The sequence below is a fragment of the Rhinolophus sinicus genome, linkage group LG15 (genome assembly GCF_036562045.2).
Source record: "Rhinolophus sinicus isolate RSC01 linkage group LG15, ASM3656204v1, whole genome shotgun sequence".
NCBI classification, from domain to species: Eukaryota; Metazoa; Chordata; class Mammalia; order Chiroptera; family Rhinolophidae; genus Rhinolophus; species Rhinolophus sinicus.
In genome coordinates, this window is record NC_133764.1 from 19523015 (window position 1) to 19546763 (window position 23749).

Consider the following 23749-nt stretch of genomic DNA (forward strand, 5'->3'; position numbering starts at 1 on the left):
GGAGGGGCGGGGCTGGCGGCGGCGCCGGCGGGCGAGAGGCGCTGGGACTCTGTCCCACTCCACCTGCCCAGGAGAGCGCACCGGCCATGGGCGGCTGCGGGCCGGGGGGCGGCTGTGCCGGGCCCCGCTGTGCCGGGCCCCGCTGACCTCGCGGGGCCAGCCATGGGCGACCGCGAGCGCAACAAGAAGCGGCTGCTGGAGCTGCTGCAGGCGACAGGCACCGGCAACGCTCACTGCGCGGACTGCGGCGCGGCGGGTAAGGGCGCGACGGCGCGGGCAGCCGGGACCTGGAGCCGAGCCCTGGCCCCCCAGACCCCTCCCCACCTCGCAGACTGGGTCCCACTGTGCGCCCCCGCTGGATCCCGGCGCCACCCTGTGGCACCTTCGGAGCCAAGCCCCGCCCACCCGGACCGCGGATCTCCGACCCGGGCCCCAGACCGCCCTCTCCTCATCCTTTCCACGCTGGACCCCGTCACTAGGTCTCGGACCCGGGTGTCCTGGCCATCCTGCTCACCTCCCCCGCCAGACACCCTACCCACCCGGAACTGCCCTGATGTCGTCACTCCCAACCCAGCCACTTACTATATCCTTGGACCCAGACCTCCCACGCACCGAGGGGTCCCACCCCCGCGCGAGGGCCCCCTAACCGTGCCGTGCCCCTCCCCCACTCAGGAGCGCTCCCCAGGTCTTCCCGCGTTCATCCTCCTCAGTTTCCGACCCTGCAGACCCGGAGGTGCCCCGACTCAGACTTCCCCACCTGCAGCTCCCCAGCCGGGCGTCTAGGTGCTGGTCCCTCTCTCCGCGCTCCCCTCTCAGTTCCCTGGAGTCCTGTCACTTACGCTTCGCGCTGCCTCAGCCTCGCGCCCCCGTCCCTGGGACTCCTTCCAAAATCTTCATCCTGGTGGCCTCCGTTCCTTGGCCGGTGGGATGACCAGAAAGTTCCATGCTGGTATCTTAGTTCAACCAAGGTGGGGAGACCGAGAGAGAGAAGGGGTTCTCGGGGTGGGCAGAGCTGGACACTGCCCCAGGAATCCTAACTGCCAAGCCCTGCCTCTGCCAGCGCCCCCAGCCCAGCTCTCTACTCAGCTCCCTCCTGCCCTCTCGTCCCGCAGATCCCGACTGGGCCTCTTATACGCTGGGGATCTTCATCTGTCTGAACTGTTCCGGCGTCCACCGCAATTTCCCAGACATCAGTAAAGTGAAATCCCTGAGACTTGACTTCTGGGACGACAGCATTGTGGAGGTAGCAAGGGGTGCACGTGGAGAGCCTTGGGGCAACAGAGCTGGTGGAGGCGGTGGGTAGGACGCTCCCATTCGACGGGGGAAGGAAACGGAGGCCCAGAGAGGGGCAATACCAGGGAGAGAAAACACAGCCTATTAGAGCTGTGGCTTACATAGAGGCCCTGAGTTCAAAACCCTGCTTCATCACTTGTTTATTTACAAGCTGTGAGGCCTTCACCCTAGTTGTGGGCTCTCCGTTTCCACGTCTGCAGTATGGGGATACCACTATGCCCTTCAGGAGGCTGCTGTAAGGATTAAATGTATGCTCAATGCAGGTACAAAATAAGTAAGGATATCACAGCTGCTGTTCTTATTAGCTGAAGACCTGGACTGGAATAGAAATATCCTGATTTAAGTGTCCTGAGTCTATAGTCCCCCTAGCCAGGAAGGGGACCACTTTGCTCTCCTGACCTTCAGCCGGGATGATAATACCATTTCAGCCATAAAACCATCAGGGAGCAGGCAGTTCTAAATTGTGCTGGTTGGCTGAGGATTTCTTTGTCAGGCAGTGTGCTAGGCCCTGGGCTCCATGCTTTACTTATTCATGTGATACATAGTTACGGTAAGGCTACTAGGAGCTGGGTATTAGGAGAGAGCAGGGAGCAAGATCAATTCTGTCCACATGGAGCATACGTTCTAGTGCAGGAGAAGGAGAGGAAACCAGTAAACCAGCACATAAACACAGGGGATATTTCTTTGTGCTTTAGATTTCCCGTTACAGTTTCTTCATTTTTGCAGGTGAGTTCCCTGGAGTTTAGGGGGTTCAGTAGTGCCCAAGGGTTACTCTGTGAATAAATGGCACAGCTGGGATGTGAACGCTGCTCTGTTAGGATCCAAAGCCCATGCAAATCCCGTGATACAGCCCAGTGGCCCCTGGGGAGGGGGAGAATAGGGTTCTCCCCATGAAAGACTTGATGTTTCCTCCCACACTGCCTTCACCCCAGATACGCTACTGCTGTTACTGGGTGCTGTTGACCAGGGCCACTCTTGGCACATGTGCCTCTGGGTTTCTCTAGTGTCCAAGGGCCCCAATGATCATCCTGACCTAGTACTGTATGGGGCCAGCACCAACTTCCAACCTCCAGCTACATCTATCTCCCATAGACTTGCAGGGACTGCAGCTAGGAGTCCGTCCTGGCCATCTGTGAAGGGGGTGGGAGAAAGAACATGAGCTTTGGAGTTAGACAGGACTGGGTTCAAATCCTAGCTCTCCACTTACTAACTGTGTCACCTCTCTGAGCCTCAGTTTCCTCATCTCTAAAATGGGGATGGTAATATTAAAATGGGTAAGGAGATCAAATGAACTAATGTGTGAGAACTGTAAAGTGCTCTGCCTCTGTGAGGCATGGTTGTTAGAGCACCTCATTGCTCGAGGCTGGGGTTTCCCAGCAGCATGGTGACAGCCTAGTGGGACTGGTCAAACTCCCGTAGGAGTGTCTCCTGACTCAGCCTAGAAGCCAGTGAGAACAATGGCTTCTGGGTAGACCGTGGTTTCATTTCACATTTTTTCAAGTTCTAATATTATCCCAAGTTGCTGTTGTCTTGCAGTTTATGATCCACAACGGGAACCTCCGTGTGAAGGCCAAGTATGAAGCCAGAGTCCCTGCTTTCTACTACATCCCCCAGGCCGATGACTGCCTGTGAGTGTGTGATTTCCTGGTCCCACCTCCCCCACCCCAACCCCATCTCCAGGCCTTTGTCTGTGGTGGTCTCATCTATGGACCTGGTCAGCAAGTGGATCCAGTAACATGGTTGGGACTGTCGTGGAGAACATATAGACCTGGTTTAAGCCCTCTCTACCTTTATTGCTCGGGTTGTTACTTCCCCTCTCTGAGACTCAGTTTCCACAGCTGTGAAATGCAGCATTTTTTCTATGACTTACCCCATTTGCCGCTGATGTTCTCATAGCCTACATACAGGTGGTGGCTAACTTGGTAGAGAAAAGAAATGCTGGTATTTTAGTAGGACAAATGTGTTCCAGCTACTTCCTATGGAGTTATGCCTGGGGTTGTTCCAAAGTAGCCCCCTGAGGCCCAGATCGCTAAATAATAACCATAAAAATAATACTAGCTACTTTAGCTGAAGTGAGCTTTCCCTGTGTATCAGGCCCTGTGCTAAATGCTATGTGCATTAATTGGTTGAATTCTCTCAACAGCCCTATGAGGTAAATACTGCTATTATCCTCATGATATAGATGAAAAACCTGAGGCTTATAAAGGTAGAGCTGGGACTAGCCTATCTGACACCAGGGTTGGGGGACTGTACCATGGCATTAGGAAAATCTAATATAATGGGTGTGGGAGGAGGTTGGGGGATTGTCTGTGAAGCAGGATGGTTCAGTTCCCCTGAAGGTAAGGGGTCAGTGTGACATTGGTACCTAATGACCCAGACCTCTGCAGGATTGACTGCCTGAGCCTGAGCCTCTCTCCTAGGGCCTCAGCCTCATCGTCAGAGCTTTTAGCCCCTTGTGTAAACGGGAAGCAGGTATATACCTCTGGGCAGACACAACCTCCTGGGGCATGGCTTGCGGGAAGCAGGCTGCATTTCAGCCACCATTGGCTTCCAGCTTCTGCAGGATGCTTTTGGACAATGCACAAATTATACAACCGTACCTGATGGTCCTGCAATTTCCCAGTCCTTAAACAACCCAGAGGCTGCGGATACAGTGTAGAGTGGCAGGGGAGGCACAGCTTTTGACTCAGAAAACCTCAGTTTTGTTTCCTGACTCTGCCATGACCTAGCTGTGAGGAGGTAGATAAGTTACCAAACCTCTCCGACTCGTGGCATCCTCGTGTCTGAAATGTAGATAATGAAGCCTACATCATAGCATGGTGGTACAGATTAAATGAGATAATTTATGTGAAACATCTGAAAGGCCACCCAGAATGCTAGTTGTAATCCATTTCTCAGTGTCAGCTTTGGCAGGCTGCCTGGTCCCTGAGCCAGGGGAAGGATATGCCAGGCTCAGATTGAGAGGCCTGGCTCATCTTGCCTCACTGCTGCCACTCAGCACTTTGCTCCAAGGGGAAGGGAACAGGCACTTGCTGAACACCTACTATGTGCTAGGCTTTCTGCCAGCACTACACAAATACTACCGTGTTTCCCCAAAAATAAGACCTAGCCAGCCCATCAGCTCTAATGCGTCTTTTGGAGGAAAAATTAATATGAGACCTAGTTTAATATAAGACCAGGTCTTATAATATAATTAATATAATATAATATAATATAATATAATATAATATAATATAATACCGGGTATAATATAATATAATATAATACCGGGCCTTATATTGATTTTTGCTCCAAAATACACATTAGAGCTGATGATCCAGCTAGGTCTTATTTTCAGGGAAACAGGGTACTTTGTCATGATCCCAACAACAGCCCTGCACTTTAACCCCTTTTAGCTGAATACTAATGGCCTCCTACCCCCAATTCTAAAACTCCTCTAAGTTCCCCACTCCCAGGACTGGGATTGGGCCTCGGTCTCCATTCTCTCTCCCAGCTCTGATCCTGTGGCTCAGGGTCCACAGTGGGTTTGGTGACTCCTCTGTTCTGGATGAGGACCATGTATTAGATAGGATTCTTGACTGTAAGAGACCAAAACCCAGTTTAAACCAGCTTAGTAACCAGGAGATTTTATGGCTTCTGGGTATCAGAGTACAGGAAGCACAGAGGTGGAGCCACCCTCACAAAGGACAAGCCAGGGGCTCACACACAACCAGGCCTCCCAGATTCTCTGGCTCTCATTCCCTTATCTAGGCTTCCTTCATGCCGCTGGGAACAAGACCACGTTCAGGTCCCCAGCTCCAGCTCCCAGCTTGACCCCAGAGAAGGCTTCTAATCCATCCGTCTCTCAGTTTTGCTTCTTTTGGCCCACATAACCCTAGGCATTGTGCTGATTGGCCAGTTTAGGCCAGGTGCCCAGCTCTAGGTCATTCCCTGTGGTTGTGGGGTGTGAGGTCATATAAACCTTGGAACATTTCCCTGGAAATAGCAAGAGGGAACCAAACAATTAAATTGAGTCCACTCTTGGCGGCATGGTTTTTCTGCAGGGGTCATGTAAGACAATATCTGATTGGGCTAACATGAAATACCTACTGTGTGCCCAGCATGGTACCAGGCCCTTTATATACATTTAAACCTACCCTGAAAGGTAGGTAAGTATGATATTATTGACACAGTCCCCAAGTTCAGAGCAGTTAAGTAACTTGCTCTTGGTCACACAGTGGATAAATGGTGGAGTGGGACCAGGGGGTTGGACCCCAAGTCCACTGCTCTGTCCAGTGTAGCATGCCCAACTTTCATGAGCAGGCCACAGGAAGAGACTCATGGACTCTCCGGGCTTAATTCAGGAGCATGCAGTGGGAACTAGCAATGTACGTGGTCCAGTGGAGCTGGTATGTGGCTCTCTGACCTAGAGGGCTGAGGCTGGGGTTGGAATAGCCCAGTGGTTTTCATACAACCCACTGGGGGATATATTTCTCCCCAGGAAACAATGGCAATGTCTGAAGACATTTTTGGGTGTCACAACTGGGGAGGAAGTGCTACTGGCATCTAGAGGGTAGAGGCCAGAGATGCTACGCTTGGTGGCCTGAGCAGGCAGGAAGGCAGCTGCTGTGACGCTCCCATGCTCAGCTATAGGATCTTGAAAGTTACTGTGGGCAGGGAATGCATCAGACACAGCTGACCAAAGTGTCTCTCTTTTTAGGGTCTTAAAGGAGCAATGGATTCGAGCTAAGTATGAAAGACAGGAATTTATGGTGGATGGGAAAACCCTCTCACCCCCAGGTAAAGTTATTTTCATCATCTTTTGAGGTCTATGTTCTAATGAGTTCTAAAAAACACAGTGCCTGAGTATTAGGAACAGGGTCTAACCAAAAGATATTTGCTGTCCTCTCTCTCGCCACAGAGGCCCAGCTGTGGGCTCCTCTGCCTCTGAAACAGCAGCACATCAGCTGGTGGGGTTTTATGGTCCAAGGGGCTGAGAAGCATATTCATGTCAGGTCCTTGCAGGGCCACAAGTCTTAGTATAAATTGCAGGAAGACTCACCCACCTGAAACACACCCCTCATCTTGGCTAATGTCGCCCCTGGAGTAGCACAAGGCTTGGAAGGTGCATGGGCTGGATTTCAGCCTCCTTTCCCACCTTTGTGCAGGCCACAACCTCCTCGGTGGCCCTAGACCTATGGCAGTCTCTGCCCAGCTGCTTTGACCCAGAGAGCCAAGTGTAAAAACCACTCTTTGAGGATGAAGGCTGCCAGGCTACTCCCCTGGCTGCTAAGAGCACATGGTATTCTACAACCAGCAGATGCCTAGAGGTCACTCATGATTCCTGTGCTCTCGAGAGTGTCATTAGGCTTATGTTAACGTGAAGTCATCAGAGCAACTTGTCTGTACTTAGCCTACTTAAGGGTTTACTGTGTCTCCTTATGAAACAGCCAACGAAGAAAGTTGGGGGGAGCCCAACTGAAATCATAAGACTTTGCAAATTTGGCCCCAAACTGGACCCGTGTCAGCTGAAGTAGCTGAGTTAGAATCGAGACATTGTAGCAGCAGGTGGAAGGTTCATTCCACCCTGAGACCCTCCGAGGTTCGCGAGCTGCTTGTCCGTCTTAAGGCTGTGGGCGTTCACTCTTTCTTGTCCTTGGTGGCTAAGGTAACCGAGAAGGGTTCCTGTGGAAGCGGGGAAGGGACAAAGCGCAGTTCCTGAGAAGGAGGTTTGTCTTCCTGGCGAGAGAAGGCCTCCTGAAGTACTACACTAAGGAAGAGGTAAGAGGCACACCAGCGAGGCGTCCCCTCCCTGAGCACTGGGCTCTCCCCCCACTGAGGTCTACCTTTTAGTTAATGGTGCCTTGTCTCATGGGTGATCCGAGCCACTGAGAATTAAGCACCACATCCTATTTTTCCTTGGTTATGCAATCAATCCAGTCTACTAAAAAACACACCTTCTGTTCACCTAGAATGGGCTTAGACTGGTCCACGACTAAGCCTTTGGTGATCACTTGATTTTGCTTCATTTATTCATGCACTCAGGAAATATTTATCAAGCACCTACTATATACTAGACATTATTGTAGGCACTGGGGATACAGCAATAAACTAAACAAAGCTCCTGCTTTTATGGAGTTTTCATTCTAGTGGAAGGAGATAGGTGGCAACCAAATCATACATCAATATATGACATATCAGGTGGCAGTAAGTTCTAGGAAGTAAAATAAAAGAGGGTGATGTGTTAGGGCATGATGGGAGCGTGGCAGGGACGGCCTCTCTGATGACATCTGAGCAGAGAACTGAATAAAATGTGAGTGAGTTATGTAGCTGTGTGGGGAAGAGAAGACGAAGGGGAGCAGTCTGTGCAGAAGCCCTGAGCATGGGCCTGGCCAGCACGTGCACCTGTGAGCTCATTAGAAAAGGTGACCCCTCTGAGGGGTGCAGCTTCCAGGCTCCAGTCTAGACAAGCAGAAGTCTGCATTGCAGTTCTCACGAGCACCTTCAGCCAGGGGCTTTTTGTGCAGTGCACAAACTACCCACCCATAAGCCATAGCCCTGGCCTGACCTGGCATGTGTTTGTTGGGCTTATAAGGGCATCAGGAGGTCAAAGTGATTGGTGCAGAGTGAGCAAAGAAAAGGATGGAGGGACATGAACTCATGTAGTGGAGGTCCTTGTGGACCATGGTCAGACTTAGGATTTTTTTTTTTGGAACAGCCTTATTGAGATATAAATTCACATACCATACAATTTACCCATTTACAGCACACAATTAATGGCTTTAAGTGTAGTCACAGAGTTGTGCAGCTATCACTACAATTCTAGAATATTTTCATAACCCCAAAAGGATACCTCACACCTGTTAGCTGTGATCTTGAACTGACTTCCACTCCCTAGCCCTAGCCACACACTAATCTACTTTCTGTCTCTATACATTTGCCTACTCTGGACATTTTCTATAAATGGAATCATACAATATGTGGTCTTTTGTAACAGACTTCATTTAGCAGCATTACGTTTTAAGGTAATTTAAGGTTCATTCATGTTGTAGCATGTATCAGTACCTCATTTCCTCTTGTTGCCAAGTAATATTCCAGTGTGTGGATATCTCACATTTCATTTATTCATTCATCCATCAGTTGATGGACATTTGGGCTGTTTCTACTTTGTGGCTAGTATGAGTAATGCTGCTACAAACATTCATGTACAAGTTTTCATGTGGACATATGTTTCCATTTTTCTTGGGTATGTACCTAGGAGTAGAATTGCTAGGTCATATGGTGACTCTTTAATCTTTGGAGGAACTGCCACACTGTTTTCCAAAGTGGCTGCACCATTTTATATTCCCGCCAGCAATGTATGAGGGTTCCAATTTCTCCACATCTTCACCGACACCAGTTATTATCTGTCTTTTTTATTATAGCTATCTTAGTGGGTATTTTGGAAGTAGAACCAATAGAATTTACAGGACAACTGGATATAGGATGTGAAAGTAAGAGGAATCCAGGGTGATTCCCAGATTTTTCTCTGTGCAATTAGAAGGATAGATTTGCCATTTGACAAGATGGCAAAGACTTACCTCCCTAAAGGGAAGATCATCATTTGAGATGCTCCTTAGTTATCCAGGTGGAGATACTGAGAAGGAAGTTGGATATGTGAGTCTGGTGGTTTGGGGGGAGTTTGGAACTGGAGTCACCAGCCCGTAGACTGGTTTAGCAATGGGACTGGCTGGGATCCCATAAGCAGGAGGCATGGGTAGATGAGAAAAGATGCCTGAGGACTGAGTATTTTAGTTATTTGTTGCTGAGTGACAAGCCACCATAAAATTTAGTGGCTTAAGATGTCAATTTATTATTTCCCACAATCCTGTGGGTCAGGAACTTGGGCAGGCCATGGCTGTTCCAATGTACTCCTAGGGGTACCAGCTGGGTCACTCACCCTGCTGCATTTAGCTGGTGGTTGTGCTGGGTCCCAAGGCCCAGGAAGCCTTCACTCATGTGTCTCGTGACTTGGCTACTCCACGTGGCCTCTGTCTCTCCATGTGGTTGTTCCTCATTCAGGAGTCTAGCTCCAGCTTCTTTATAGCCTGGTGGCTGGCTTCTCCAGAGCAAACGAGGGGTGCTACAGGTCTCGTAAAGGCCAGGAATTGCCTTCTATTGGTCAAAGAAAGTCATGCAGCTAGCCCTCATTCGAGGGGAGGGAATTTAGATTCCACTTCTTGATGGATAGAGTGGCATGGGCACACAGGGAGGGAAGGAATTATTGAAGGCCGCCTTTGGAGTTTATTTAGCATGCTGAGCCCTGGGACACCCCAGTATTTAGAGGACAAAAAGATGAGAAGTTTCCGGCAGAGAATGTGAAGGAGTGACCCAGAAAGGAAGAGAAGGACAAGCTCTGGGCACTTTAGCCTTCACCTGACTCCATTCCCTATATGTAGAAATTATTATTTATTTCCCCTGTTGCTTTCCTGTATGGACCAGACCAAAGCCAGAAGTTCTGTTCAGGGTGGACGCAGTGTGGGGCCAAGTGAAAAATGGTGGGGGATGAAGAGTTTTAACTCTCCAGGTGGGGATTTCTTCTCAGTCTTCAATTTAAAGCACTGAAAAATGTTGCAGGTACCACAAAATAAAATAAGGGGAAAGAAAAACTGCTGCTGCAGAGTTAGCAGGGGCCACCGAACCCCAGCAGTAGCTGTGAGTTGACCTCTAGGAGAGTCCATCCTTGGGTGGAAAAAGTTGATGTTTCTCATTCCTAAGCCAGTTCAGTCTAAAACAGTCTAAAAATAGAATGAGTTGCCTTTTTCTTTTTTCTTTCCCAAAAGGGGCATTTTTTTTAAATTACAAAGATAACTCACTTTTATGTAAACATTTTGGATGATACAAAAAAGTCAATAAAATATAAAGAAAGTGAAACTCAAAAGATATCTCAACATAATGAAATGTTAATACCCAGAACACAGTTTGAAAAAGAAAAACAAAAAACCTGCAAATCCAGAACAAAAGACAATCCATTGCAAAACTAGGCAACAGAAATGGACTGACAGTTCACAGAAAAGGAAATCAAAATACTTGATAAGAAGAGATGCTCAGTGTTTCTGGCCGTCAGGGAAATGCAAACTGAAAAACCACAATGAGACATACTAGACACCCACTAGAATGACTAAACTTAAAAAAGCTGACAACACCAACTATTGGCTAGGATGTGGAGAAACTGGAACTCTCATACATTGCTGGTGGGACTGAAAAATGGCACAACCTATTTGGAAAACAATTTGGCAATTTTTAGTAAAGTTAAATGTACACTTAACCACATAACCCAGCCATTCCACTCCTAGGTATTTACTGAAGAGGAACCAAAATCTATGTCCACAAAAAGATTTGTGCACAAATATTCATAGACACTTTATTTGTAATAGCCAAAGCCTGGAAGGAACCCAATTATCCATCTACAGCTGAATGAATAAAAACTTGTAGTATATCCATAGAGTGGAATATTCCTCAGCAATAAAAGGGACAAACTACTAAAACAAAAAAACAAAAAATAACAACAACAATGTGGAACAATCTAAAAAATATTATTTTGAGCAAAAGAAGTCTTAAGAGTATGTACTATATAATTCCATTTACGTGAAATCCTAGAACTCTATACCAATAGAAAGCCGATAAGTGATTGCCTGGGCTTGGGGTGGGGTGGGGAGGGAATTACCTGCAAAGGGGTAGGAGGAAATTCTTTCGAGATCATAGTGATGTTCTACGTTTTAATTGTGATGGTGGTGACGTGGGAATATATGCTTGTCAGAAATCAAACTGTACTCTTAAAATGAGTACCACTTATTGTTTATAAATTATACCTCAATAAGATTGATTAAATGAAAACCGTGAGATCCGATTTCAAAACCATCATATTGTCAAAAAGGTTAAAAACTGGCAGTGTCAAGTGTTGGTGAGACTAGGGGGTAAGGGGAACTCTTGTGTTATTGATGGAAGTAAATATTGGTACAACTGCAGTGGAGAGCCACTCAGCAAAATCATGTGGCAGTTACCCGTTAGTCAAAGATACACACACTTATGATCTAGCAATTCCATCCCTAAGTAGATACTGTGATCTAGAGAAACTCTCACACATATGTACCAGGGACACAAGCTGACTGCTGCACAAAATCAGAAACAATCTCAATGTGTGTCAACAGGAAAATAGATTGATAACTTTTGGTGTAGTCATTTACAAGAGCAAACTAGATTGGTATATTTCAACTTGGATAGAACTAAAAATATATTAACGTTGGGTGACAGAAGCAAGACATAGAATGATCCATATGCTATTAGACCATTTATATAAATTAAAGCCACATGAAACAATACGATGCAGTGTTTATGGACATGGGAATATGTGTGTGTAAGTATACAAAGTGAACTAGAAGAATAAACATCGAACTCCTGACACTGATTGCCGGTGGAGAGTGGAGGAGGACAGAGGGCAGGGTGAGTGTTAATTAAAAAGATTTGGGCTTTATTAGTAATGTCACATTTCTTTTTTTAAACAGTTATGAACAATACTGACAAAATTAGACGTTCTTTTTTTGTAGTTTAAGTGTTTTTCGTAGTTAATATTTTAAAAGGAAAATCTTCCAGTAATCTTTCAAGAAAACCATTGTTAAGAGTGTTGGTGTAAATCTGTGTATACTTTTTAGGCATGTTCAAATATACGTATTTTATATATATGTGTGTATATATATATATATATATATATATGTATATGTGTGTGTATATATACATAAATAATATAACATATACATATATTTTGTGTGTATAATTTTTGTTTTAGTAGGTTCCTACTATATATCCTGTTCTGGGACTTGGTATTTGTCATGGATATCATGGACATTTTTTCATATTAGTAAGATTAATCTAAATTTTCCTTTAAAAATTTCTGTGGTGTTTCATTGTAGGGATGGACCATGATTTATTGGTTTAACCCCTTATCATGAATGGACATTTAAACAATTTCTTCTTTTTTTTTTCACTACTGTAAACAACATGGTAATAAATACATTTTAACATACCTGTTTGCACAGTAATGCAGTTACCTCCTTGGGATAGATTCTTAGATGAGAAATTGTAGGTGAAAACAAAACATTCAACATTTTAATAAATATGACCAAATTTCCCTCTAGAGAAGACTGTTTGTAGGAAATGTTCTATGTCTGCCCTGCTCAGTGCCGTAGCCACTAGCCACAAGTGGCTACTTGAGCACTTGAAATGGGGCTAAGTGCGTAAGGAACTGGTTTTATTTTTATTTAATGTTAATTTTCATAGCCACATGTGGTTAATGGCTACCACAGTCTACTGTGCTGTATCATTTTTACTTTTATCAGATATGAAGGAAAGCACTCTTTTCCCTTCTCAGCATCAATTGGACTGTGTTTCAGAACCCTAAGAACAGAGAGAAGAGTGTGGGAGGGAGTGGTCTGAGGGCTCCACATCTGATTGTGTTCTCTGTTTTATTTTTATTTGTTTGGCTTCCGTAGAAGATTTGCTTCCGGAAAGCTCTCTGTGGCTAAAACGTTTGAAAGTCCTAAGTTAAGGCCTTCCCAAGCCCCCTTCCAGCTCAGAGAGGCCAGTCTGGTTAAGCAGGAATGCTGGGATGGCTGAATACAGGAGAGCAGTGGGGTGTCTGTGCATCTTGATATGAGACCAAGAACATTGAACACCCGTGAGAAGTTACAAATGTGTTACCCGTTTGCATTAAGGCCTTGGTGAAGGTGATGAGAGGTCACCCAGCTGACTGTCAGCATCTTGAGGCTCTGTTTCCTCTCTTGCAGGGTAAAGGTCCCAAAGCTGTCATCCACATCAAGGACTTGAACGCCACCTTCCAGACAGAGAAGATAGGGAACCCCCACGGGCTGCAGATCACCTATAGGACAGAAGGCCACATCAGGAACCTGTTTGTATATCATGAAAGTGGCAAGGTGAGATGATGGGCATTGTCACACCAGCCTCCAGCTCAGCACCCCAGGACTCAGCAGGCCCCGCTCACCAGCTCCTTTGTTCAGCTGCCTCTTGGGATTTGCTGCTGCTGTTTGCCTTCATCTAGTGTCGCTTTCCAGTCTGAGGTAGAGGTAGGAGGAAGGCAGAGGAAGATCAGAGAGAGGAACCTGGCAGGTACCATGGGTGTGTCTGAACCGTGCATAGCCACCAGGGGCATCCAATTAGCAGAAGGGGCTATGCCCGCGGATGGCAAATCCAGGTAGAGCCAGAGATTCTGAATGTGGGAGGAGGAGTGGATAGACGATCAGAAGCAGCACATTCCAGGACCTTGCTTCTCAACGTATGGTCCTGTCCCAGCAGCATTCGTGTCACCTGGAAATTTATTAGAACTAGAGTCTCAGGCCCACCCTGGACCTACTGCATTAGAAACTGCAAACTGACATCCCCAGATGGTCCTTATGCTCGTTAAAGGATGCGAGGCACTACCGAAAGGTCCGGGAAATCAGATCCCTAGTTCTGAGTCCCTGGTGGGCCCTCTGCTGTAGCTCAGACTGGCTGGACACCGCTAGCCACTCCTGGCCACCCCTCCTCGCCAGTCAGTACTATGAGGGCTTTGGCTGAGGTACCCAAGGTCTCTGCCACTTACGATACCTGGCTCCCTCCCCCTTGCCCAGTTGTAGAGCATTTGACAACCTAGGTCTGGCCATTCGCCTCTTTCCCTTGATACCCCAGCGTCTCCATGAGATGGGCATAAATGAGGGGCTCAAACTCACACCTGCAGGAGCCAGGTAGGTAATTTAAAAGTCAAGTAGAGAGCGATAAGGCTGAGGCAAACAGGGCCACCTGTGTAGAGGACTGAACCAAAACTTCCGGAGCCAAGCAAGCATGCGTGCAGGTTGGCTTTTGCCCTGGGGTCACCAGTTTGTGACCAGAGAGACCTTTGAAAGTGAAGGCCTAGGTGGGTCATTCCTGAGATGGCCCCATAGCCTTAGTTCCTGAGACCCAAGAAGGTTCTAAACTCCCAGGACTAGAGAGCTCAGAACGCCAAACTCTAGCCTGTGTACTCAATCCGTGAAAGAGCAGGGTAAGTGTGTTTCATTCCTTTGAAACCATGTTCATATAAATTTCTCAATTACCCAATTACATCAGCGTGCAGCATTGCAGCTATTTGAACAAGTCTTTCTGCCTCCCAATTCCAAATTCCTGGGCGAAAGAATCTGATAAGCCCAGTCCAGCCTCTTCATTGGACCAGCCCTGATGCCGTCCGTAGCTGTGGCCAAGAAGGGGTGGGATCATAGCAGCAAATGTGGCTGCAATGGTGGGTGGGTGAGAATGGGTGGGTGAAACTAGGTGGAGCATTTCTCATAGAAGCAGGGCTTGGGCTGAGCAAATACTTATTACGACATCTAAACTAACCTTCAGGATGAGTAGCAGCATGTTGTAGGTAGTAGGTATATGTGGGGTGAGGGGAGAGGTGGGAGAGGCAGAGTGTTCTGGGAGGAGGGAACAGCATGGACGGGGGGGATTGCAAACGGATTTGTACGGAAGAAGCTCAGAAGACAAAGTAAGTCATACGACGGAGGATAGTGGAGAGGATGTAAAGCTAGACTCAATAGATTTGCAATTAGAAAATCACTGACTGCCATAGGGAGGACCGACTGGAGAGCAGCAGAGCAGAGGCAGAGCCAGTTAGGTATGTGGTTCACCTGGTGAGAGATGATGGTGGCCCACACTGCCGAGGGATGCATTCTGCCTGAGTGACAGACAGCAGAAGGTGCAAGCCAGCTTTGGCCTGAGTTGCACTCCAGGCAACGAGCTTCCCCATTGGAGGAGCAACCCCAGGTGCAGCTGTCCCCACCTGAAAGCCAGCCGTTGACATCTGAGGACCCTTGCTCCTCAAAGTGTGTCCCACTAACCAGCATCACATCATCTGAGAACTTGTTAGGAATGCAGAATCCCAGGCCCTACCCCAAACCCACTGAATCCAAATCTGCATTTTAACGAGGTGCTTTGTACACTTATGAGAAAGTGTCGAGAGCTGTCCTAGGCCATTGCATAACTCCCATATGGTTTACCTTGGTTCTTTCCCATGGCTCTGGGGATCTCCCTGTCAGTGGCTTCCCACTTGCTTCGGTGACCCCTGCCCCGCCGCCACGGGCTCTGGAAGATGCTTGTTATCAGCCACGGGGCCCCTGAGTGGAACTGGGGGGTGTGTGTGCCTGTGTGGAATGCATGTATCCAAGCCTATAGACACAGCTAGCTTCCTGCCACCAGACTCAGTTTCCCCCTACTCCCATCTCACTGGCTTTGCCCTTTTCCATTTGCCCTTTGCATTTTTCTCTGCAGGAGATAGTGGACTGGTTCAATGCCCTCCGTGCAGCCCGTCTGCAATACCTAAAAATGGCCTTTCCTGAGCTCCCAGAGTCTGAGGTGAGCTAAAAGTGGACCCCAACTTCTGAGTCTTCTCTCTGCCACCTCCTTCTCCTTGTCTGTTGACCTCGAACACACTCAGAGGCCAGACTAGGTTGGTTTGCAGGCAAGATCTTGAGACTTGGGGTTGGGTACCTCAGAGGGAAGCCAAAGGCTCTCTCTCTCGGGGATGCTGGGGTATTATGGCCTCGTACATGGCCAGAGGGCCTCCAAAAAGCAGGTCAGCCTCTCCTGCTTTTTGGCACAATTCGCCATGTCAAAGGGCTCAGGATTTAGGCATTTCTTCCTCACCCCATCTCCCTCTAAAAGTTACAAATGATCCCTACTATACTACTTACAAAGGGCTCTTGAGCCCATTTTATCTTGTAGTTCCTTTTATCTCGTAATCCCTGCAGCAGGCAGTTAGGCAGGGGTGATTATTCCCATTTTACTGATGAGAAACTAAATCCTGGGAAGGTCAAGTGAATAAACCGAAGGCGCTCTTCCCACTTTCACATCCCACTTCGCTCTTTCGGGTCCTGGTCTCGTGAAAGCAATGGGATCTTCCCCATTACAATTCTAGCAGGCACAGTCTGTCTTTCATGGCCAAGGTAACGGTGGGCCTGAGAACTGCATGTTGATTGTCTTTAGACATCTGGGGCATCCATCTCCATCTCTCGGGCTTGGCTGGGGAAGCTGACAGTGAGGGGCCGAGGGTGCTGCCTTGAGCCAGGAGGTCTGGGCTCTTGTGGATGCCCTGTTACTAACGTGCTGTGACCTGTACAGGTCACGTCACCTCTCTGCACATCTGTAAGACGGCGGTTGACCTGGGTCAACTTCAGCATCCTTTCCAGCTCGGAGGGGCTATGATCTGTTTTAGGCCCTATTCTAAGGGAAGTTTGTACGTGGTGGGGGTAGACAGATCATATTCCTCCTCCGACTATGTCATTCCACACTGTTAGGTTCTCCTTGAAAGCCTGAATGTTCCTTAATACCAAGGTTTGTAGGGAGCCGAGTGTCTGGAATGGGGGTCCAGTCCAGGGCCAGTGACGCACCGGGATGGTGACTCTCTGAAAGGGTTCCAGCAGGCCTGGGTCAGGGTGCTCCCGGTCTGCAGCGTCAGCACCCACAAGTGGTGAATGCACGTTCCTCTGGGCAGGGTGTGGGAGTGCTGACTGGAGAGGTCGGCAGGACAAAGTGCAAACGCTCGGCCTTATTTATCTGGGTAGCTCTCCAACTCTGCTGAACCCTGCAGAGGAAACTGGTCTTTGGTCAACATCCTCTTGCCTCCATCCTCTTGGCTCCCTCATCGACCACGGTTACCCCGTATCTACCCCCAGTCTCCTCCCTGCCTGCCTCTCTCCCCTGTCCTTCCTCCCCTATGTCTATGTGAGGTTCTGGACAATCACCCAGCTCTGGTTCCAGCTGAGGAACCCAGATGCCAGAAACTGGGGGAGTCCCAGTGGCGTGGAGGTCCTGTGCTAAGAAAGGCATGGACTCTGAAGTCAGAGCAGCTGATGGGTTACCCAGGGCAAGTCACCTTACCTTCCTGAGCCTCAGTATACTCATCTGTCACCATGGGGATAATACCTACCTTCCAGGGCTATTGTGGGAAGCAAGGGAGCTAAGGTTTCTAAGGTACAGTAAGTAATACTCCATCTGCGTGCTTTTCCTCCTCCCAGTTGTTTCCTTGGCCTATCCCAACTCTTTCCTGGCTCAGGTTCAGACTACTGAGCAGTAGGGACTCTGTTTTTATTCCAGAGGAAGGAATTAAAGCCTATAGAATACATTTCAGCGAAAGGAGAATGGTATAGTTTAGATATTTGGTTTGAGCTCATAGTTTTGTCTCTTTCAGACTTCTCCTTATTCCACAGATCTCACTTCCCCCTTGCCTCTGCCCTGGGCCCTGGAGTGCTGGAGAACTCCTTCTGCTCTCAGAAGGCGGGGCTGGCATTGGTACCTCTAGATTTGCCAGGCTGACCCCCAGGAACATAGGAGGCCAGCATCAATCCCTGGAAGCTTCTCTGAGAATAGGATAGTAAGCTGGAAGGGATCCTGGAGAGCACGTCATCCAGTCTGCTTATTATATAGAGGGCAACAGGCCCAGAGAGGTGTAAGGTTTTTACCAAGGGAACACAGCTGGGTGAGGTCAGAACTGGAGCTAGAACCCAGGTCTCCCAACTCTAGTCCAGAGCTTTCTCTACTTGTCCACTTTGCTGTCACCTCCTTGGGGCCCTGTGTCCGAATCCCCACCAATGACAAGGTCTGGGCCAGGGGCCTGATGAGAAGCATGTTTATACTTTAGCATCACAGTGCAGTGGTGGGAGTACCACTAGTGTCTGGTGTCCCTCAGCCCAGGTGTGAATCCCAGATCGTCGTCCTATCAGCACTGGGACTTTGGGAATACCCCTGACCACTATACAATTACTCGATGGGGATGTTAATATCCACCGCTTCACGGGGTGGTTGGGAATTGCTCCCAGAGTGTAGACCCTCAGAATACGCCCCTTGACACCAGGAGGGTCTCATTGGAGCCTTGTCTGGGTCCACCTCCTGGAGTTATTGAAGAAGCATTCCTTAAACTAAGTCCTTAAACCAAGACTTGGCCGTGCTGGGAAGCCCTGCAAACATCTGGGGTGCTGTCCTCTGGCTCTGTTGAAATATTAAAATTGCATCCATGCCACGTTCCAAATATAACCCGTGAACCATGAGTACACATCCTTCCTCATTCCAAACTTCCCCTGTGTCGGGGAGCCAACTTCACTAGGGAACTCTGAACCCCTGGCGTGAGAGTCAGGGGGTCAGTGTGTGTCTTTTCTTCCCCAGCTCGTGCCCCTCATCACCAGGAACTACCTCAAACAAGGCTTCATGGAAAAGACTGGTCCAAAGGTATATTCTCCCGCTCCCTGGGGGACTTTCATGGCCCCTGTCCCAGCAGGCAGTAGGACAGAATTTGAGAGGTGGAAAAATGGAGAACCAAGGGGAGGGAAGTGGGAGGCAATGGAAGAAAACCAATGTGTGAATTCCTGGGGTGAAGGCAGGCGGAGGTGACCCAGCATCGCTGCGGGTGCTTCTCCTCATCACTGGGCATCCTTCCTCTTTATCAACACCACCGTCTGCTTCTTTCCTCTTAACTGCGTCTAACTGACCCTACTCCTGGGAGAGCATAGCTGAAAGGGACTTCTCGGGGAGCCTCTGTTGCCTTTTCTGGAGCTGTGTGCTCTGTGCTGGGGGCCTCCCGGGACTCCCCATCCAAGTGAGTTGGGAGCTGAAGACTTGTCTGAGAAAACACACCAATACACCCCGGCTTGGGTGTCCACGTGGGCACACCCCTCCTCAGCACACACTCAGCCTCTTCTCCCCTTTGCTAAACTTGCCCCAACTCCCCAGGGGCTGCTCATTCCCTCTTATCTATGAAGGACGGGGAGCCTGGCTGCTTCTTTGCCTTCCATGGAGGGTCCAGCAGGTGGAGGCTGCTGAAGGGCATCTCAGAGACCCAGTCTTGAAAACTTGACAAGGGTCGCACGTTGTGTTTTCTTCTCTCCCCAGCCCTCCCCTGATCTTGTCTTGACCTAGGTTAGAATTTGACCAAGGCCAGTGCTTTCAGCATTGCTGAGCAGTAGCCACTTCTGATTTCCCCAACTTCCTTTTCCTGAGGCTTCTTGTCTGCAGCCTGAAAACAAGAAAAAGTGTCTCTTCCAACCTATAGCAGCACCTGAAGGCAGCAGGGTGACTGTGGCAGGGGGTGAGGAGGTGGGCAACGCCTTCAGAGCTCAAGGACCTCAGAGCTCAAGGGCACTGGGGTGTCTGACTACGGAGCCTGCTGAGGCTGGCCCTCTGACCTCTGTGCTCCCCGGCTTGGCCCACCCTGGTACAAGGTTCCCTATTTTGCAGCAGAGAGAACCTTTCAAGAAAAGGTGGTTTGCCCTGGATCCTCAGGAGCGGAGGCTGCTCTATTACAAGAACCCACTGGTAAGAGCCACTTCTGGCCCCTCCTCGGTTCACCCCGAGATGGAGGTGGAGTCAGTGCTGGGCGGGAGACTGTGGGGAAGCCACAGGGCTGGAGAACCCTGGCTTGTCCTGTGCACAAGCTACTCTCTCCCCTCCCCTGCAGGAAGTCCTTTATGTGCATCCAAAATGCTGCCAATGTAGTTACATAGGTTGTTTCTCGTCCTCTGGTTTCCAAGGCTCACCTCTAACCAGGAGGCTGGGACGTATAGTGGTTAGGAGTGTGGGCTCTAGAACTCAGCTGTCTGGGCTTCAGTTTCAGCCCTGCTACTTTCAGTGGTGGGCCCTGGGCAGAAAACTTAGCTCTCTGTGCCTCAGTTTCCTCCTCCAGAAAATAGGCTTAATAACAGTGCCTTCCTGAAAGGTTGCCATGAGGATTATTTGAGTGAGTACACATGAATTCCTGGTGCATAGTCAACTCTCCATAAATCCTAAGTGTCATTTTAACAGATGATGTGTGTGGTTTCTTTTACAGTTTTAGTCTTTCAAATTCTGGGTTCACTTAGCACAAATCCCTAGAAGAGATCACACACACACACACACACACACACACACACACACCCCTCTTACTAGAAGAGAGCTTGGGGGCCATCACGGCTGCAGGTGCCCCACTACCCCAAGTGTGGCCTCTGATGACAATGTGTCCTCTGTTTCCAGGATGCCTATGAACAGGGTGAGGTGTTTCTCGGGAGCAATGAGCAGGGGTACGAGGTGTGTGAAGACCTGCCCAAGGGCATCCGTGGAAATCGCTGGAAAGCCGGCCTCACCATCATCACCCCTGAGCGCAGATTCGTCTTCACCTGCCCCAGCGAGAAGGAGCAGCGGGAATGGCTGGAGAGTTTTCGGGATGTCCTCTCCCGCCCCTTGACGTCCTTCAACCTCCTCAGTAAGAAGTAGGGCCTGGGGTTTGTTCTTTTGGCCAAGGGTGGAGCGCATAAAGGGGCTTTTTCACTTGGGTTCAACTGTGAGTCCTGAAACCAAGGTCATGGCTCCCGATTGCACATTTTCCATTTTTTTCTTCCTGCCAAAGAAAAATACAGACTGCACATTATTGCCAGAAAGCCCCCTGTCTACTACACTAAGTTCCTCTTTCGGAAGCCCTTCCCCAATCGCATCTGGTGGAGTTTTGCCCTGGTAGAACCTGGTTAGATCCCTTTTTCTACCCTGCTGAGTCCAGGAGCCGAGCAACCGCTGTCTCCTCCAACCCCTCCCCACTAAGACTGTTTTCTCACGAGAAAAGCCTTTTCTCGTGAGAAAAGCCTGGCCTGTTATTATTAGCTAAGGTCCACCCGCTGGGCAGCTCCCAGGATTTTGGATTTCTCCTGACTCAGAGGGAAGGCTTTTTTTAGCGCTCTTTTCTCTGGGTCCTCCCTTCTATCTGCCCCTCACTTGCTCCTTTCCTTGAACCCAGATGTGTCACTGTAACCTTCCCTATCTACCAACAGCCCTATGAAAAAAGGGGTGACATTTTGAGCTAGAACAGGAATCTTCTGGCCCAGGGCCTGGCTTCTGAGGCCCCAAGGAGAAGTTCTGTGTTTGGAAAAGTACAGACTGAGCAAGTGACCCTACGAGGTCCCTTGGGAGAAACACTTGTGTTCTTTGCGTCTGACCAGTATAAACACAAACTCTCTTCACTTTCCAAAATCTCAGAGCCAAAAACAGAAAAAAGAAACAAAAAAGAAAAGAAACAAACAAAAGAAAAAAATTGAAAACAACAAAAAAAGGAGACACCAAATCTCAAAGCCAAAGTGCCTCAGAAGTTGTTAGTGAAGCACATCATCTGGTGCTTTCTTTTCCCTGTGGGCCTGTGTGTCTGAGTCCCTCTCCGCTTCTGTGTCTTTCACTCTCTACTGTTCTCTTCTTCTCTGGTGTGTGTGTCCCCTCTGTCTCTCACCCTTTCAGTCCTTTTAAAATTCTGGTTCCCTCTGTCTTTGTGCCCGTCCCCTGTTGTCCCTTCCCTCCAGTAGGACTGCATTGGCACCTATTGACCCCTCAGCCCTCTTCTTGTTCTCCCTGCAGCTGCATCAACGAAGAGTGACCACAGCAGCAGGTGACCCATTGGCTGAGGAACTGGCTGGCCACTGGCCACGGGAGCTGTTGGTAGGAAGGAGAAGTTCTCACCTTGGCCTTGGTTGCCCAGCAGGAGTGCTCTGCAGTTGGCAGCCATCTCTGACGGTGAACTCGGCCAAGACTAAAGCTTGCAGAGTTCCCTGGGCCAGCTCCCTGGGCCTCCCCAGTGCCCAGCCCTGGGGGTGTGGGGATCTGATACATGTCCTCAAGACCCAGGACATCGGAAAGGAAGGCACTGCAATGAAAAAGGCACCCACAGCATTACGCAAGTGGCATACTTCTTCAAAAAAAAAAAAAAAAAAAAAGTTTAATCTGACCTAACCATGAGGAAATAATCAGACAAATCCATGTTGAAGACATTCTGCAAAACACCTGACCTGGACAGTTAAAAAATGTCAGTACCATGAACGATAAAGTAGTGGGGGACTGTTCTCCATTAAAGGAGACTAAAGAGCAATACTATGCAATTTGTGATTCTTGATTGGATCTTGGATTTTAAAACACAGCTATAAAGGACATAAATTTGAATAAGGATGTGTATTAGCTAGTAGTATTGAAAAACTGATAATTATCAGTGTGTAGGAGGATGCTCTTGTTCTTACGAGATATGTGCTGAAGTGTTTAGGGGTAAAACATAATAATTTTCAGTCTACAACTGAAATGCTTCAGCAAAAAATAGGTATGTGTACATGTATATGCATAGAGTATATACATATATATTGTGTGTATACTTGCTGTCTTCCAAAAATATATATTTGGAAGTATACATATGCAGTGTATGTGTGGGAGAGAGAGAGAGAGAGAGAGAGAGAGAGAGAGAGAGAGAGAGAGAGCCGCTATGTGAAGTGTTACCAATTGATGAATCTAGATGAAGTATAGATGGGTTTTTATTGTCCTATTCATGCAAATTTTCTATCGATTTGAAAGTGTTCAAATTTTAAAAAGTTAGGGGGAAAAAATGGAAAACATTTTCACTTTTCACTCCTAACACAGTTTTCTCTACATGAATCAAAACTGTTCCTGGGAGAGTTTTCTCTTTGTGTACATTTTAGAAGAAATAAAAGCCAATACAAAACACTACTGCCTGCACTAACCATCCCTGTGCTCTGAAAGGAAAGGAGACCCCACCACTCTGCTGGACCCCAGGGCACAGAGCTCTCTAGCCTGTGTCAGGTCTGGCCTTGCCACTGACTTGAGCCTGTTGGAAAACTCACTTCCCCACCACTGCGCCTTGGTTTTTGTCTTTCAAATGAGGAAGTTGTAGTAAGGACTGAAATTCAATGGAAGCAACAAGTCAACAAGTGTTTTTGAGTGCCTCCCAGGTGCCAGGCTCGGTGCCAAGCCCTGACAATTGGCAAGGATGAGATGATGTGGTCCCTGCTGTCACAGATTACACCGGGCAGGACAATGTAGTGAGTGTTCAGGAAGGGGAAGTACAGGCTGTTGTGGGATCATGTGGCAATAGGATTTACCCTAACGGAGGGGGAGAGGGCAGCCTCCTTCCTCTTCAAAAGTGACATTGAAGTTGAAAGCTTAAAGCTATTTAGAGGTGAGTCAGGGAAGCGGGTGAGGAAAACACTCTAGCCCGAGGGAAGAAAATGTTCAAAGACCCTGAGATGGGGAAGAGGACTGAAAGAAATCTCGAATGGCTGAACAGTTAGAGAAACAGATCACCAAGGTCTCTGCTTCACAATCCTTTGTCCCTTCAAGTGATGTGCAGAAAGACCTTCATTTTGGTGGAGACCCACAGGGTTGTGAGGATCTTGAAGAGAGTCTCTTCTTTTTGTGGGATTTACCTTTGGATTCCTCAATCAGAGGTCAAACATCATTGGGGTGTCTTTTCTGAGACTTCTTGACTGCCCAGATGGAGATGTGGTTGCTTCCTCTTCTGGCTCCTAAAGAACCTTGAAAACGTCTGTTTCAACACCGGCTGGGTTGTATATTAAGGGACAGTTTACTTGTCTGCCTTTTTTTTTTTTTTTTAATACCCGTGAGCTCTGTT

The 23749-nt window shown here is 48.3% G+C and overlaps 1 protein-coding gene across 4 annotated transcripts; it reads left to right on the top strand.

The window, feature by feature from the left end:
* On the top strand, positions 1-22824 carry ADAP2 (ArfGAP with dual PH domains 2). 4 transcript variants are annotated; one of them, XM_019750729.2, is made up of 11 exons: positions 1-256; positions 1113-1243; positions 2830-2921; positions 5993-6072; positions 6941-7053; positions 13095-13241; positions 15607-15690; positions 18496-18558; positions 19564-19641; positions 20335-20563; positions 21697-22824. In XM_019750729.2, exons 1-11 carry the CDS (start codon positions 163-165, stop codon positions 21729-21731), a joined length of 1146 nt encoding a protein of 381 aa, XP_019606288.2. In that variant the 5' UTR covers positions 1-162; the 3' UTR covers positions 21732-22824. The 4 variants fall into 4 exon arrangements, with proteins under 4 accessions (XP_019606288.2, XP_074176757.1, XP_019606289.2 ...); XM_074320656.1 differs by having other exon boundaries at positions 22-256; positions 19567-19641; positions 21697-21865; XM_019750730.2 differs by lacking the exon at positions 18496-18558 and having other exon boundaries at positions 22-256; positions 21697-21865.
* The last annotated feature ends 925 nt before the right edge of the window (positions 22825-23749 follow it).

Coding starts and splice junctions, on each gene's coding strand:
- ADAP2 (XM_019750729.2), top strand. CDS start 163: ATGGGCGACCGCGAGCGCAACAAGAAGCGGCTGCTGGAGCTGCTGCAG. Junction 1,244..2,829: donor GGGACGACAGCATTGTGGAG/GTAGCAAGGGGT, acceptor GTTGTCTTGCAG/TTTATGATCCACAACGGGAA. Junction 19,642..20,334: donor TCTATTACAAGAACCCACTG/GTAAGAGCCACT, acceptor CTCTGTTTCCAG/GATGCCTATGAACAGGGTGA.